At 34.4% G+C, this 15,532-nt stretch overlaps 1 protein-coding gene across 1 annotated transcript in view; it reads right to left on the bottom strand.

Moving 5' to 3' along the window:
- LOC129957472 (multidrug resistance-associated protein 1-like) overlaps positions 1 to 15,532 on the bottom strand; it is a 94,326-nt gene that overhangs the window by 53,169 nt on the left and 25,625 nt on the right. The window contains exons 8-15 of the mRNA XM_056069793.1: positions 15,150 to 15,305; positions 12,375 to 12,549; positions 11,463 to 11,717; positions 8,763 to 8,828; positions 6,354 to 6,491; positions 4,832 to 4,978; positions 3,248 to 3,332; positions 821 to 1,017 (exon numbers count right to left, since the gene is read on the bottom strand). Coding sequence (XP_055925768.1) covers positions 821 to 1,017; positions 3,248 to 3,332; positions 4,832 to 4,978; positions 6,354 to 6,491; positions 8,763 to 8,828; positions 11,463 to 11,717; positions 12,375 to 12,549; positions 15,150 to 15,305 — 1,219 coding nt within the window. The remainder of the gene's footprint in view (positions 1 to 820; positions 1,018 to 3,247; positions 3,333 to 4,831; positions 4,979 to 6,353; positions 6,492 to 8,762; positions 8,829 to 11,462; positions 11,718 to 12,374; positions 12,550 to 15,149; positions 15,306 to 15,532) is intronic.

Genomic DNA, 15,532 nt, shown 5'->3' with positions numbered 1-15,532 from the left:
AAGATTAATGTCCAATCGTCCAAAAACTCTCTAGAAGTCTGCAATCCTGGGTGTATATCAGAAATGCTAACAAACAGCTTTTAAAGTTGCAAAAAAATTGACACGATTATATCTGGCGAGAAGTTATTTAAAAATTGTTCAATTTTGACGCCCATTTAATTATAAGCCTATCTGACTTGCCTTTTGAAATTGATACTCATATTTTCTGAAACAATAAAAAAAAATTCTTTAAAAATTACCTTTTTAATGACATAAATTTCATTTTCGTACAATTTTTCATTTAACTTGAATAATATTTTTAATTTGATACACTATCAGAAATAAAGTTTTTACGGAGTATATATAGTAAACTCTATATGAAAACACTCAAGCACGTGCTTTTGCCTATCATACAATCCGTAATAAGATTTTCATTTCCACTTTTATTTCGTAATATATATGCTTTGTGAATTGCAATAAACTGTTTTTATTGAATTCATATGCTTTAGTCGTATTAAATAATTAGGTGAAATTTTTTTTAAAGAAATGCATCCGATATTAATAATTTAACAGCCAAATAAGTTAATAATCTGGGCGAAAAAACTGATCGTCATAGGCGGCTAGTTTACAATTAATCATTAAATATGGATGATGCGGTATGGTAAAGGAAAGAATCAATAAATATGATTACAATACCTCACAGATCGGTTTCGCGGGAGGAGGAATCCTAATGAATTATAAATGCAATAATCGCACGCTCTTATTGCAAGTAAAAAAAAGTATGTTAGACCATCGTCTGTTCCTCTCTCAAAGAAAAGGGGAAAACTTATCGACAACTCACTTTCATTATTTTCACGGTCCCTTTGGCGGCATGCATTTCTCCCAGAATAGCTGAGAACAGGGCACTCTTTCCGGCACCTACAGGACCCACGACGGCCACCAAACTGCCCTGTCTCACCGACAGACAGATGTCACGCAGAAACGGGGGTTCTTCCTTTGTCCAACAAAATGTTCCTCCATTTATTTCTATCGTATTTCCTGAAGGAAACAACAAACATTAACGAATAATAAAATGTGTGTATTATTGAAACTATTTCCTCATGATTTGAACTCTAGACTGCAAAGATTAAAAAAATTTAAAAAGTATTACTATAGACATCAGTAATAAGGCAGAAGACTTTTTTACTGTCGTTTGTGAGAAATATGCAAACAAAAATTATTGTAGGATTAAAAAAAAAAACAATTGAGACATTTCAGAGAAAAAAAAACAGCCTAGATCATTAATGAATCTTTAAGTTTTAGATCTCTATGAATTAAAAAAAAAGATTATTTTCATAAATAGGAGGAAAAAAATATCCAACTTAGAGATAAAAACGAAAAAAACTAATGCATGAAATTTGAGCGATAGCACATCGATTTCCCAGATTTTTGCCTAATACCTGTACCTGTTTATGGAAGTCTGTTTGTTCGTCGATAAATATCTATGAGAATAAGATGAACAAAAATAATTATTTGTATAAAATTTATATAGTTTATCATTAAAATTGTAAATGAAGTCGAACTTTGGACCCAATTAGTCAACAGGCTAACAACCTGTCGATCTCATTCTCTCTCTTTCTGTCTGTGTCTCTCTCCTTATATATTGTTACGGAATTTCCAGGGGTTTGTTTGGATAATGGGGGTTATATGGTGTGAAGTACACTCAATCAGCAGGCGGCAGTAGAAAATAAAACAATAACGTTTATTTACACGAAGACACACAGGACAGCACAAAGACGGCAACTATATACAGCACAGAAGACGATTATTTTTAGCTGAGACGTGCAGCATACAACAGTATACACAGCATCTCAGCTGCGTCGCTGCTCCGCTAGTCCCTGGAAGACGAGTTCTTCACCGTCGCTTCCGACTACTCTTCGACTCCACTGGTCCACGACTCAATTCACCATCGACTCCCCGGCAGCTGCAGCTCCTTTTATAGGTCTCAGGAGGCGGGGCTAGAAGCCTCTCAACCAATCAGGAACGTTCGAGGCATATCTCCGTTCCTACTGGACGGTTCGGGAAAATTCTCGATGTTTCGGGTATAATCTATTTTGGCGCCAAAGTCGCCAAATTCGTCGCCAAGTCGCCAAACGGTCAGCAAGCTCTGGGACCTCCTATGGAACCGACTATGCTGGGAAGCCTCATCACAGGCTCGTAACATTATGCATGTCATAACGTGAACACAATAATTCGGAAACAAGAAATGAAATTCGATATGTGATCTTCGAGAAATGCTATGAATTTTGTCGTTGGAGGAAAGACACTCGAAATCCATTTTTAATTTCCTCTACACTACTGAAATTTGGTATGCTATTTAGGCTCCAAATTTTAAATTTTCTTCAGATTTTTGATGAAATTTTTCAGACGGAAATCGTTCTGCCTATGCATGTCTGTGATAACACAATAATAACACACACATTTTATTAGTGGGTTGGATAAAATACTAGTTTTATACCTTTTTAAACGAAGATGTGTGCCAAATTTTGAATCAAATCTATAAATGGTCTGACTTTAATTAACCTTCTCACTGCATATCCCACTGCATTCCACGAACAACGTAGAGATAGCAAAATTTGGCAACCAGTGATTTCCACGGGGATGCATTTTCCCGTCTGTTTAGCCGTGCAACCCGCTCTTTTCCCTTTCATGGTTTCACTCATATCTGAGCTAAGAGATAGCGTTAGTTGTCCGTGGTTCTGCGAAATATACAAGCGCGTTTTGCGAGCTCTTTTCGAAGCTGAAAGATGTCTGGCAGGAAACGTTTCGCAATTTTTGAACCGATTTTGATCAAAGAATTACGTAGCGAGAGGGTTAATATGTATATTTGTGATAACTGAAAAACGCAACAACCTTTATAAAGACATTTAGTATATGCACCTGATATCATAATTAGATATCCTTAATAAATTTTAATTATAATTAGCGAAAGGGAAGAGGTGCAAAATACTCATTCAATACGAATTTAAGCATAAAAGGGTCCATAATCTCTAGGAGTATGATACATTGGTTTATTATTTATTATACTTTCTTATAATGGTTTTTTAAAGCACACAATGGTTTTTTAAAGCAATTTCACAAATAAAATTATTTACACTACATCGATCCAAAGAAGTGACTGATTTTAGGATATTTCTAAATTTCAATGCATTTTCGAAAAACTGTTCAAAGGATTAAATGTGTGAAAATACATCATACAAGTGGATCTGTATTTCCTTTCGTCCCTTACCATCCATTAGATCTGCTTCTGCCGTTCTGCCTTGCAGCTCCTCGCTCAGAAGGAAATCTGTAACTCTTTTGAAAGAGACCCGACTCTGAAATGAAACGTAATCAGTTATTAATCATTTATCTAGGGCAGCTTTTCCAAAATACTCTAGCAATGTCACAAATTATTGAGAACATTTGATTTGAATAAAAGAAGAACAGAATAAAATATTGTTACGAATCTGTAGTGTTGTTCCCTGTCACAGTTGGTTTCATCACTGGAACGATAGTTTTACTATCAGCTCTGTTAGATGATGTCGGATCAATGATCCCTTGGCTTGGCGACAAACCCTGTGACCATTTGGTGAGTTGGCTATGAATTTGGCAACAAAATGGATAATACTAGAATCTTCAAGAATTGTGGCGATAGAGTTAACAGAAGCTGTTTCAGAACCTTCTCTGCTCTGCTCCGGAAGCAATAAAAGGCCAGCTATTCAAGCCGAAATCTGTCGTCGAGAGATTTAGAATCGCATAGTGAGTCAACGGCGAATTAGTTAGATCAATCCAACGAAGTGTAAGCATTTAGTGGAGCTCAAGCGATTGGTGGATTGAGCTTGTGTCGAATCCTGGAGTTTATTACAGCAGCAGCATCGAGTCATGTGTGGAGTAGCCAGTCGTGTGTTAATGAGTCGGCAGTTGGATACAGCTATACCGAAGAGACGATGGATAATTGCAGGCGTTTGGAGAGACCGTAGAGGGTAGCTACGTAGATTCCCTCCTCTTGTTAAGTTCTGTCTGGCTGCTTTGCGTGCTGTGGTTGTTGTTAGTTACCGATTACTACTTGTGGTCTACTGTTCGTTCTAAGTTTGCTGCTGTGTATTGCTTGTGTGCGTCTCGGTTGTGTATTTGTTGTATGTGTTTTCGTGCCTTCGTGTTAATAAAGTTGTCGTTTGTTACTGAGTCCTGTTGATTATGTTACACCATACATCCACTATAACGAACCCGTTGACTTTACGGACTTAGTGGAGGAAGTTTCGTAACAATATTTACATGCCGAATGTTTTTTAATGCAAAGATATTTCAAACTGCTTCATTTAATAACCTTTTGAACGTGAAAAACGGAGCTATCAGTTCCGCTGGTCACACCTAACATATTCTTTTGATATTAAATCTCAAGCCAAATGTCGAGGAACTAAACGTTACCCACCTTTATTACTACAATGACCTTCCTCGACTTTAATCATTAATATTGCTTTAAAAAAAATCTAAATACGTTTTGTCCTTAAAGATTTCTAAAAATATATTATTCTCTGAACATTATGTCAGGTATCATACTAATTAAGCAATCGATCCTGAATCTCAAGCCAAAGTTTGAGGAACTAAATGTCAACCCAACTTTATTACTGGCATCAAATGACATCTTGTAGAAAAGCATAAGTATTATTATTATTTTTGTCCAGTGCCGTAATATAGTAATACAATTTGGAAAGAGACATTGGAATTTTTTTCTTTACGATAATAGGTATATTTAAAACTACATTTTTAAAAAGAAATTCTGTAACAAATAATTCAATCTAAATATATTTTTATAACATTTTGTGCACCTCACCTGAGCAATTTCTGTCACCAACTGTGGAATCGCAGCCATATTGGTGCGAAGTGTGTTAAAGAGAGTAAGAGATACGAAAGCAGTGCTAGGATCCAAAATATTTTTTTCGTCAATCAGTACAAAAGTCACGAAGCAGCTGATGGCTACCTGAAAAATAAATATGAAAACCTTGAAAAGCACATCATGGCATTAACGATATGTTAGAGTGAGTTTGACGAGTTAGAAATTTAGCAGCAAAGAACTCGTCAATATTTTACAATTCAGATATTTTCATGGAATTATTGTATTTTTTTAACTAATAAAAATTAGATTATTTATAGTTATTGTTATGTGTTTTACAAAACTGATATGGGATATAAAACACATTCTTCAAGTAGCCATTCACATTTTTGATCAAGTAGTTCTGTTCATAGAATAGTTCATTTTCAGTTAATCAATCATTCGCTCTATCCAAACCATTCAGTAGATAGTTGGCTTGATTCACAAGGATCTATTCAGTATACACAGCAAAAGCAGCCGCTATTGTATATGCGCTACAAAGTATTTCTTCATCTGACTCTCGTAAATTTTGCATATACACCGACAGCATGAGTGTTTTGGAACAATTGCAAAAGTTTTATTATTCTTGTCATCCGGTTGTTGCACAAATAATGGAACGATTGTCAGTACTGGTGAACAGAGACTCCGACGTAATTTTCTGCTGGACACCAAGTCGCAGATGGCAATGAGCTTGCAGATCAGGCTGCAAAACTGGCTTCAGAACCTCTTTATTTTCGTGTTCCCTTCTGTGATATTTCGGGATATATCAAACGATATATCTATGAGCAGTGGCAGAAAGTTTGGGACATGCAGGTTGATAACAAGCTATATGCTATTCAACCAAAAGTAAATATGTGGTCAGTTTTATCGAACCGATGCGCAGATGTAAAATTAACTCGTCTTCGCATTGGACACACTAGGTACACGCATAGACATTTGCTGTTTGGTGAACGGGTCCCTCATTGTACGAAGTGTGGAGTGATAAATTCTATTGCACATATTCTTACTCAATGCCCAGTTTTACTTCTGATCGTTTAATTCTCTTTCATTTGCCTATTTTAAATCTACAGAACTTGATGAGTGAAAAACCTCACTCAAAACTTTTTGACTTTTTAAAAGCCATTGGTTCTTTCATAGCATTTAAAATTTGAGATTGTGCTAAATTGTGATAAGTCAAGTTTTTGACGTTTTACAATGAATTCTTTTTTTATTTACACTTTTTATACTGGGACTGTTTAAAAATACCTGCGAATGGCGCAGCTTGTTCTGAATTGGACCTTGTGACAATACACCACACCATACCATATCATACCTACCACGAGGATGCAGCAGGCACTTCAGAAAAGGCTATTTCATTATACCTTCGCAAATTTCTATTGTCATTTTTTAATACCTTATTGTCATCACTGAATCATTATATTTAGTTAAACATGAGGATTTTGTGAGAAAAATGCCTTTTATAATTTATAAATCTTCCACTCACTAGAAAAGGAGCGCATGTCCAGAGGAAGGTGATGGTTCCATTTATAAAAGCGAGCTTCCTGAGTGTGGCTGCTTCTTTCTCTCTAACGGAACTGATGCTTCTCATGAATGCAGTCTCCCATGCAAATAGCTTTAGAACCTAAAGAAGACATGCAAGGAAATTTGCAATCAGAATCTGCAATCAGAAAATAGGGGGAAGTAATGATTTTTTGTATTTTAAGATACATATTTGATTGAATTAAATGCTATAAAAGAAGAACCAACTCGGAAATTTACAAACTATTTAAAGACTATTATTAGATACACTATTTTTATAGCAATATAAAGAATATAATGGGCAGGACTTTTAATGAGATTGGATGACAATGGAGCCACTGAAAAGTTTATTTCGGTTAAACTATTGGATACTCGAAACCAGCTGAAGTGATTTCCCCCAAATTTTCTAGCATACTCTCTAATAAAGGCATTATACTAGAGAAAACCATGCAAGACATTAGGCAAATAGTCATGAAATATTGTTACGAAAATTGTCCGGGGGTTCGTTTGGATAGTGGGGGTGATATGGTGTGGAGAACACTCAATCAGCAAGCGGCAGTAGAAAATGAAACAACGACGTTTATTTACACGAAGACACACAGGACAGCACAAAGACGACAACTATATACAGCACACACAGCAGCATACAACAGCACACACAGCAGCATACAGTAGCACACAGCTTAGTTCAGCACTAGCTTCACTCCGTCGCTACTCCACTTATCTCTGGAAGACCAGTTCTTTATCGTCGATTCCGACTACCCTTCTCTGTCCACCACTGGTTCATGACTACTCGGCGGAGGCAGGACTGATTCCTTTTATAGGTCTCAGGAGGCGGGGCTACAAGCCTCTCAACCGATCAGGAACGTTCGAGGCGTATCTCGGTTCCTACTGGACGGTTCGGGAAAATTCTCGATGTTTCGGGTATAATCTATTTTGGCGCCAAAGTCGCCAAATTCGTCGCCAAGTCGCCAAGTTTGTCGTCAAGCTCTGGGACCTCCTATGGAACCGACTATGCTGGGAAGCCGCATCACAGATTCGTAACAATATTAATCTTTGGCGTGAATTTAGCATTTTTACTGAAACCTTGGCGAGTTATTTGGCAGTTAAGAGCATTCGAAAATCGGATATGTATTTTAGATGATGTATTTTCCTATCGATTGAAACAAAAATTTGTTAAAAAGCTACATTTGTGTTTACAAAATAACATACATATTCAATTCATTGCGTTTTTGAATGATCACGTTTATAATTTTCTAAAAGTACAGACTGACAGATGATCATCCCCTCTTTGGATTTTGTTGAAAATTTGATAAATGTTAAATGTATGTGCCGAATCCTATCCATCTAATTCTTTTTATTTTGTAGTTATCAAATTTAATGCATATTCAAACAGCCAGATAGGCAGGTTTCTTCTGAACGGATTTCGCACAAAATTTGATAGAATTTTTTTTCAAATTCGGTGTTAAGATCGTATATCACATTTTATCCGTCTACTCAAAATGCTTGCTCTTGGACTGTCTTAGTCACAGACAGACAGATGGACATTTTCCAAAAATGCGTTTTCCGAACTCAGGGAGGTCTATAACGTGGAGATTCGTCAAAATCAGGAGTTCGAATTTTTGGACGATTACTATATCTTCTCTATACTAAGTATACAGGAAAATAAATAGAGGGAGATGAAAAATTTGATGAATTGACTGTCTAGAAAAAGATTTGAAAACTATTAAGGTGGCAAATTGTAAAACCTTACCCAAGAATAGAATGGCATAAAATAGAATTCTGAGGATGGCCAGACTCCACCTGGGACTGTCGCACTAATAAAGTTGAATGTGTTTTGTGTGTTTTAATCATGCTCGGAAAGAACTTTTTTAAGGCATCCAGGTCTAAGATATCTGAAAATAGTGGTTTATACTGATAGTACGAGCCATGATTAGTTAGAAACATGAAGTAAAGATATTTCTGCTGTTATTTTAAATATTACATGCTGGGTGTTATACAAATTCCTTTGTGTAAACGAATTGACTATATTCTGCTATGAATAGCCTTTAATTATTCTCTTACTTTAATTTGTTAAAAAAGGTCTGAAAGCTTGTTACAGGATCAAAAAAGATGTTATATTTTTTTATGCAATTGATTGCATGGGGGAAAATTTGCAGCAGTTTTGAATTATGTTATCCTATCTGAATACAGAGATCTCTCGTCAGAAAAGGAATGTCTATGTTTGACCATATTATTTTTATATTTAATTATATTAGTTTTTATTAGCTTAATTCACAACATGAACAATGAATAAAGGATTGCAATAAAAGATCTTTAAAAGGATTATAACATGAATAATAAAGTCTCCTTAGAAAGAAAACTGCGAGCTTACCTTTATGCCGTTCAGAATTTCCCCCATTTGTCTTAATCTTGAATCTTTCCACCTCATTTGTTTTTTCTAATAAAGAGAGAAATTTGAAATATTAGTAATTGTAAGGCAAACTTAGCTAAAATGTCGAGAAAATGAATTAAAAAAAAAACATATCACATCAAAAATGGGAACAAAATTTCCCCATGTTCATTCACCAGAGATGGGCAACTTTTTTCCAGCCTATTTCGGTATCCGTTAATTTATTTTCAAACAGAAGAATTGCATCATTTTTCGGAACAAATGTTTTTGAAAGTTGGGAAAAATTAATAGATTTGAATTAAATGTATGTTGTTGTTTCTAATGGCACTTGTAATAGACATACATTCTGACGAAGTTAGCGGTTTTAAGACGAGGGAACGTCTCTTGTTTCAGTAGTGCCATCTAGGGCCAAGAGTACGTCTTAGCTACTCAAGCGTTATAGCCCTTATCTCTGGGCGGACTTTATTCGTACATTCATTCACTCATTCACAGATCGTAATTTAGACCTGAATCAGAGAACGACGTTCACCTCTGATCCAGTACCCTCCAGAGGTATTGTCTGGACTTGGAGGATTTTGTGGCCACAACACATTTATACGTGCGCCAGCCACTACACACACAGAGTCTTCGGCCGGCGGGGTTCGAACTTATAATCCAAGGGATGCGAATCCAACATCTTACCAAACCAGGTTATCCCGACAAGAATTAAATGTATGTAGAGTCTTAGGGCCCAGCCACTTTTATTCAGTATGAGGTAGCAGCAAAGGAAAAAATGTAATGTGCCATTGCTGTATTAGGTTAGAAAAATAAAGGATTGTTTATTTGCGCCTAAACTGTAAAACGAAGCTCTTGTTTGCAAGAGGTGCAATTTAAATTTAGGAAGAGGCTAGGGAGATTTAAGTGGCAAAGTCCATTTAGTGGTAGAGAAAGAAAAGGCCTATTTTCCATTGCATGGAGCACGGTTAATTTGTTTCTTGATTGTGAGATTTTCATGAGTTCAGAGCTTATTAAAATTTTTCCTTGAAAGTTCTTTGAAGCTTTAAGATATATGTGTAAAATATCGTTTCATATAAACCAGAGAGCATTGATGATGATAACGGAGTATTTTGCTTTGTAAAACTTGAATTTTCTTTTAGTAACAAGTCGACAAATTTGAGCAGCATAAGTAAGAATCGGTTTTATTTGTATAAAAACATTTTATTCTTTAGTGAAAGAGGGGGGGGGAGAGGCATCTTCCAGTGAGAGGAATAATGACATGAATTAGTACTTAAAACTTCTTTCTGCTACTATTGATATGGCTTTTAAAAGTGAGTTTATTGTCTAGGATCAATCCAAAGTATTTCATTTCTTTTTCCCAAAACATATCATCTTCAAAGAATGTGATTGTAAGAGGAGGTTTCTTTAGCTGTCCTTTCCTAGACATTAAAGCATGGCCTTTTTTCTGTATTGTTGGAAAAACAGCACTTTGTACACCAGATGTCAATGTCCAGGAGTCCTTTTTGAAGTGCTTTTGTGACAAAGTTTGTTGTGTTGATCTTGGTAAGGATAGCAGTATTATTAGCAAAGAAACAGTTTGTGATACAGTTATTCTTGAAAAAGTCAGCTGTAAAGATGGTATAAAGTAGAGGAATAAGAATGCTTCCTTGAGGTGAACCAATTTTCATTTCACTGGTTGAAGAAAGAGTATTGGCTATTTTTAACTTGGAATGATCCAATGATGAAGAAATTGGTTATTTTGTCAATGAAGTAGAAGAGTATTTTGAAATGTATGAGTGTGAAGATGAAAGTATTACGACACATTATATCAAATGTTGTCTTACAACAAGAAAAATCCACCGGCGTATAATTTGTTGTTAAATCCATGCTTGAGAATATTTGTCTCCCTTAGAATTTGGTGAATAAATCCATGGGTGGGTCCAAAGCCATATTGCTCATTGGATTTGATATTAAACTCTTTACATTGGTCTTTGAATCTGACAAGTATAGATTTTCTCAGGTTGCTCACTAGTTTAATTGGTTTGTAAACAGAAAATTTGAAATAGTACTTATATTTTTCTGTAGCAAAATATATAATATCGGTATACATTTTATTTATATTTTTTACTTTACAAATTTTTGTTTGCTGTTCGTAAGATTGAAGGTGTGGTTTTCTAGTAACGTAGGGAAAAAAGGGAAAATCTTTTCCCCCTAAGTAGCTAAAGTTCCCTTCTCAATAGGAGGAAAATCGGGAGCAGTTTTATTGGACCCTTCTTGAAGTCTTTAAAACTATAAAACTTTAAGCATGATTTCCTCTCGACTTAAAATCCTTGGTCACCAGGCTGTGACCACCAGATCATTAAGATATATTGCTCAGAAAATGTGCAACAGAATATCAGTGACTTCTTAGGCAAAATATAAAGTGACATAAATAAGGTTTCTTTGAAGAAACAACTTTAGCTTAAAATTTTCCATGAGAAATAATTATTTTTTGGTTAATATTATTGGTATAATATGAAAGTAAGAATATCCATTCAGAATTTTTCGTCATCAAAGTTCTCGAATCTTTAGTCCAGTGTGAAGGGGTCAGACAATTCTAAAGCAGCTTTAACATAATACCAACTATTGCGAGCAATGGAAAGGTCATGAGGAACAATGAACTGACACCCCAACAACACAAGAGATGCACTTAGGTATAAAATTTACCTGAAGTTTATGAGACATTGAAGCCAATTTGGTAGTCATGGGCATGATGAGCAGCATGACTAACACCCCAGCAAGGGTGGCCACTCCCAGGTATTGCCAAAGAAGGATCATGATGAGGGTGATTCGCATGGGACAACTCCAGACTGAGTTCAGCGTCCATATCTGCTGAAAGATCTTTTGAGTATCTGTTCCAACCAGATTGCACAACTCTCCGACGGTGTAGTTGCGTCTGGAACTATTGCTCAGTTTTAGGACCTACGAAAAAACAATTACAGGATTTTTAGAATGCATTTTTGAAATTTAGCAGAGAGGATATCCCCAGACCAGAGCGATACACAATTTTCATTTCATGAATTGTACCTTTCATATTCTTCTCTTCAAAGCAAATATACATTTTTATAAAAATTGAAATGTTTTTCATTATCCATGTAAGTTTGGATCTTGTTGTTTCGACTTTTATTATATTTGAAAATTTATAACTTTCATGGAAAATGCTTTAAAAATTTATTTAACTACGGTTTTCTATAATTAACGTGATAATCGACTGAAACATTTTTTTTTTGCAATTATTAATGTACTAAAAATTATTTTAAACATTTTATACTTTTTGTTTTTAATTTATAATTAAAAATTATGAAATATTGTAATCAATTTTTTTCTGAAATCTATTAACGCAGAATAAAACTGAAATGAATTAATTAATTCGCTGATAATTAAGATCTAAAATTATTAAAATAGTGCAAATTCACTGGGAATATGTAACTCTACAATTTTCAAATTTTCAAAAAATCAGTAAGCACGTGCGTTATTAATGTTCGCATTAAAAAACATCGACTGCGAAGTTCCGGATTAATAAACATGAAATAAGTTAAATAAAAATGTATAATAAAGAGAGTATAGTTAATTAATTACCTTATGGTAAATAGCGGTATTGAGTCCAACACGCGGAATGAGAGAAGCAGTCATAACAAAGTTTTGGTTGTGAACAAAAGACAAAGTGGAAAAGCAGGCCGTGAGGAAAAGCAGAAAAGCGTACATATATCCATGCCACGTAGCTTCGTTATTTCCAATAAATGTGATAATGTAACTATTCAAATAAAAAAATAATGCAGTAATATATACAGCTTTATAGAAAGAAATAATACGATTCCGCTTGTAAAAAATTCATTAGCAATATCATTATCGCTGCTCAGTATCCTTTATTTATTATAGATATTTATTACACAGATATACATATTTATTATACGGAGATTTCTTTTCATTAACCCTTAACTGGGGAGGTGCGGTCTACGAGACCGCATTTCATTTACACTCAAATTAAATTTTCTAATGAATGTATTAGTATGAAAAACTGCCAATATATTTTGCAGACATTTTTCTTGATATATGGATATGTTTTAGAAATTTTTCAAAATATCTTATCATTGAAAAAAATAAATGCGTTGGAACATGCATTTTCTTCTCAAATTACATGTTACAATAAATAATATTCTTGAAAAAGCATATTACTTTTTACTTTTTAAATCATTTATTTTTACAGTATATGAAGGTATAGAGAAGGCAATATAATATAAAATTCAACAATTATATGAAAAATAAATAAAATGACAATAGCTAAAATTGGCTCTTTTTTATCGGCTTGTGTGACTTTCTTAGCACTGTTCTCTAGGGCATTTTAAACATATAGGTTAAGAACTAGTATAAAAATCAATCCATAAATTCTGTATATATATGTCTTGGTATATTAATATATTTTATAAATTTTTCAAAATACATTATCACTAGAAAAATTAATTATGTCTAAACATTCATATCACAATGAGTTGAATGCGGACTTTCATCGAAAAATTCTTCTGTACAATTATCCTTATTACTAAAATCACTTTCTGCTTCATTTAAAAGTGTCTGGAACACTGCTTCCTAATAAGATCAGTAAACTGGATGATATTTCGGGGCCCAAGTTTAAGCGCCATCTACTAAGCCTTGCTTATCACTGGGACACTAACAGGGAGTTGCGGTCTTAGAGACCGCGTTCGAAGAAATAACTGAATTATTTTAAAAGGCATCCGCTAAAATCGGTTGAGAAAGTGCACGTGTATTGAAGGTCACAAAACAGGAAGCTACAGGGTCAATCCATTCAATTGAGCTAAAAATAGAATAGGGGTGACAGAAAATCCATCGCTAGCGGTCTCACAGACCGCACATCCCCAGTTAAGGGTTAAACATAAAAATATATGCAATCACCAAGTCAAAATTGGGGGTGGGGGATTTGTGTAAAGGTGCATCAACCTTGAAATGTATATTGTTGCCAATTGTCTACAGTTCCTTTTTACTTTCATTTAAAAACCTGAGAGTGACCGATGCCAACCGTAGGCTGATAGCCATAGAAAATAAATCATGTGAGAAAGAAAATAATTGGCATTATTTTTAGAGGGTACGTTATATCTTTTTTTTTTTTTTTTTTTTTTTTTTTTTGAAAATAGTGGTTGATGGAAGTTCAGTGTGTTACCTGAAGAGATAGTTTCTATTGTCGAGTTCTCTATAAAGGAGTGATCTATCTAATTGTTAAAAAAATAAATTACTTCTCATCGGTTGTCAGGTAAGCAATCAATGTTTGATGTTGTATTTGAAAATTATATTAGATATAAGCCAGATTGTTGGGAAATATTTATATTGCCAAAAGTATGCATACAACTTTTTTCAAAATAAATATACCATATTATTACCTGGATTTTTTAATAATATAATTGTCTATATAATTTAAGGTGAAATTATATAGATAGGTAGGTGGTTCACAAAAGAGATTTCAGTCATTGAACTGTTGATAATTGGCTTTGTTGACTAATGAATTTGACTATCTACTCTATCGATCTGCTCATGTGAATATGTACGAAAGCGGTGTTTTAACATACGAACAACATTTATGAAATGCAGAGTTTCACAACAAAAATGTAAATCAGTATCAAATTTTTGACGAAATTATTCTTAGGGAAAAGGTTTCGCTCTAACATGCACACACAATTCTGTTAACTACATATATAACGAAGTGAAACGTTCCAATATGCATATTCAATTCTATTATTGTATGGGAAAATAAAAGCCCAGCATGCAAATTGAATTTTTTTAACTATATGGAGAAGAAAAACGTTCAAACAAGTATATTCAATTTTGTTAAGCATAAGGTGATATAAGATGCAAAGTATATGAGTTTAGTTTAGTTTAGTTATAATAACATTCCGTTTTGAAGCAATACTGGGGCTAATTTGAGACGGATCTCGTCATTTTGAGCTACGGTCAGGTGATGTACCACCAGCTGGAGGCTCCGACTGATTTCACGTGCACCATACCCGCTTACACGACGGTTCTGCGGTGGAATCGGGTCTCGAACCGGAAACTCTCCGGTTCCGAAGCCGAGACCTTACCACCAGGCCACAGCGTTCCGCAAAATATAGGAGAATTTCGAGGGAAGAACAATCGTATTCTTTTTATAGTATTAGTCATAGAAATTGATAATAGGGCAGAATATTTGTTGGATTTTCATTATTATAATCTTCAAACATATTCAAAAAAAGTTTAAAACATATTAAATTAAAATTTTTAATTAAATTTAAAAAAAGGAAATATATAGCATATATCTATATTCACTATTCTAATAAATCTACAATGTATGGATTCTTCTAATCTTACTCTAATATTACAGGTGGAAGCAATGAGACAAAGTTGTTCAAAAACTCTAGCGTGCCTGCAGCCAATAGATACGGCCATAAAGATTTCAATATGGCAATCAGGAGAGAAGGTCCACGACTGCAACCAATCTTTGCCGTGACAGCTTTATTTTCTTGCCTAAATAAACGAAAAGGATAAAGTTTCATAACCTGAAGATAAAATATCAAATACAAATTTATTTACATTGAAATAAAATATAGCGTTTTATGCAATGAAGGGGAAGATTTATTGTTGCGAATTGTCAACAGAAAACAAGTGATATTCCCAACATTTTCTCGCTTACTCTCTAATAAAGGTATTACCCCTCAGCCCAGATTAAGTGACGGACATTTCATAAGGCAATA

The sequence above is a fragment of the Argiope bruennichi genome, chromosome 11 (genome assembly GCF_947563725.1).
Source record: "Argiope bruennichi chromosome 11, qqArgBrue1.1, whole genome shotgun sequence".
Taxonomy (NCBI): Eukaryota; Metazoa; Arthropoda; class Arachnida; order Araneae; family Araneidae; genus Argiope; species Argiope bruennichi.
This window is presented reverse-complemented; position numbering and strand designations above follow the sequence as displayed.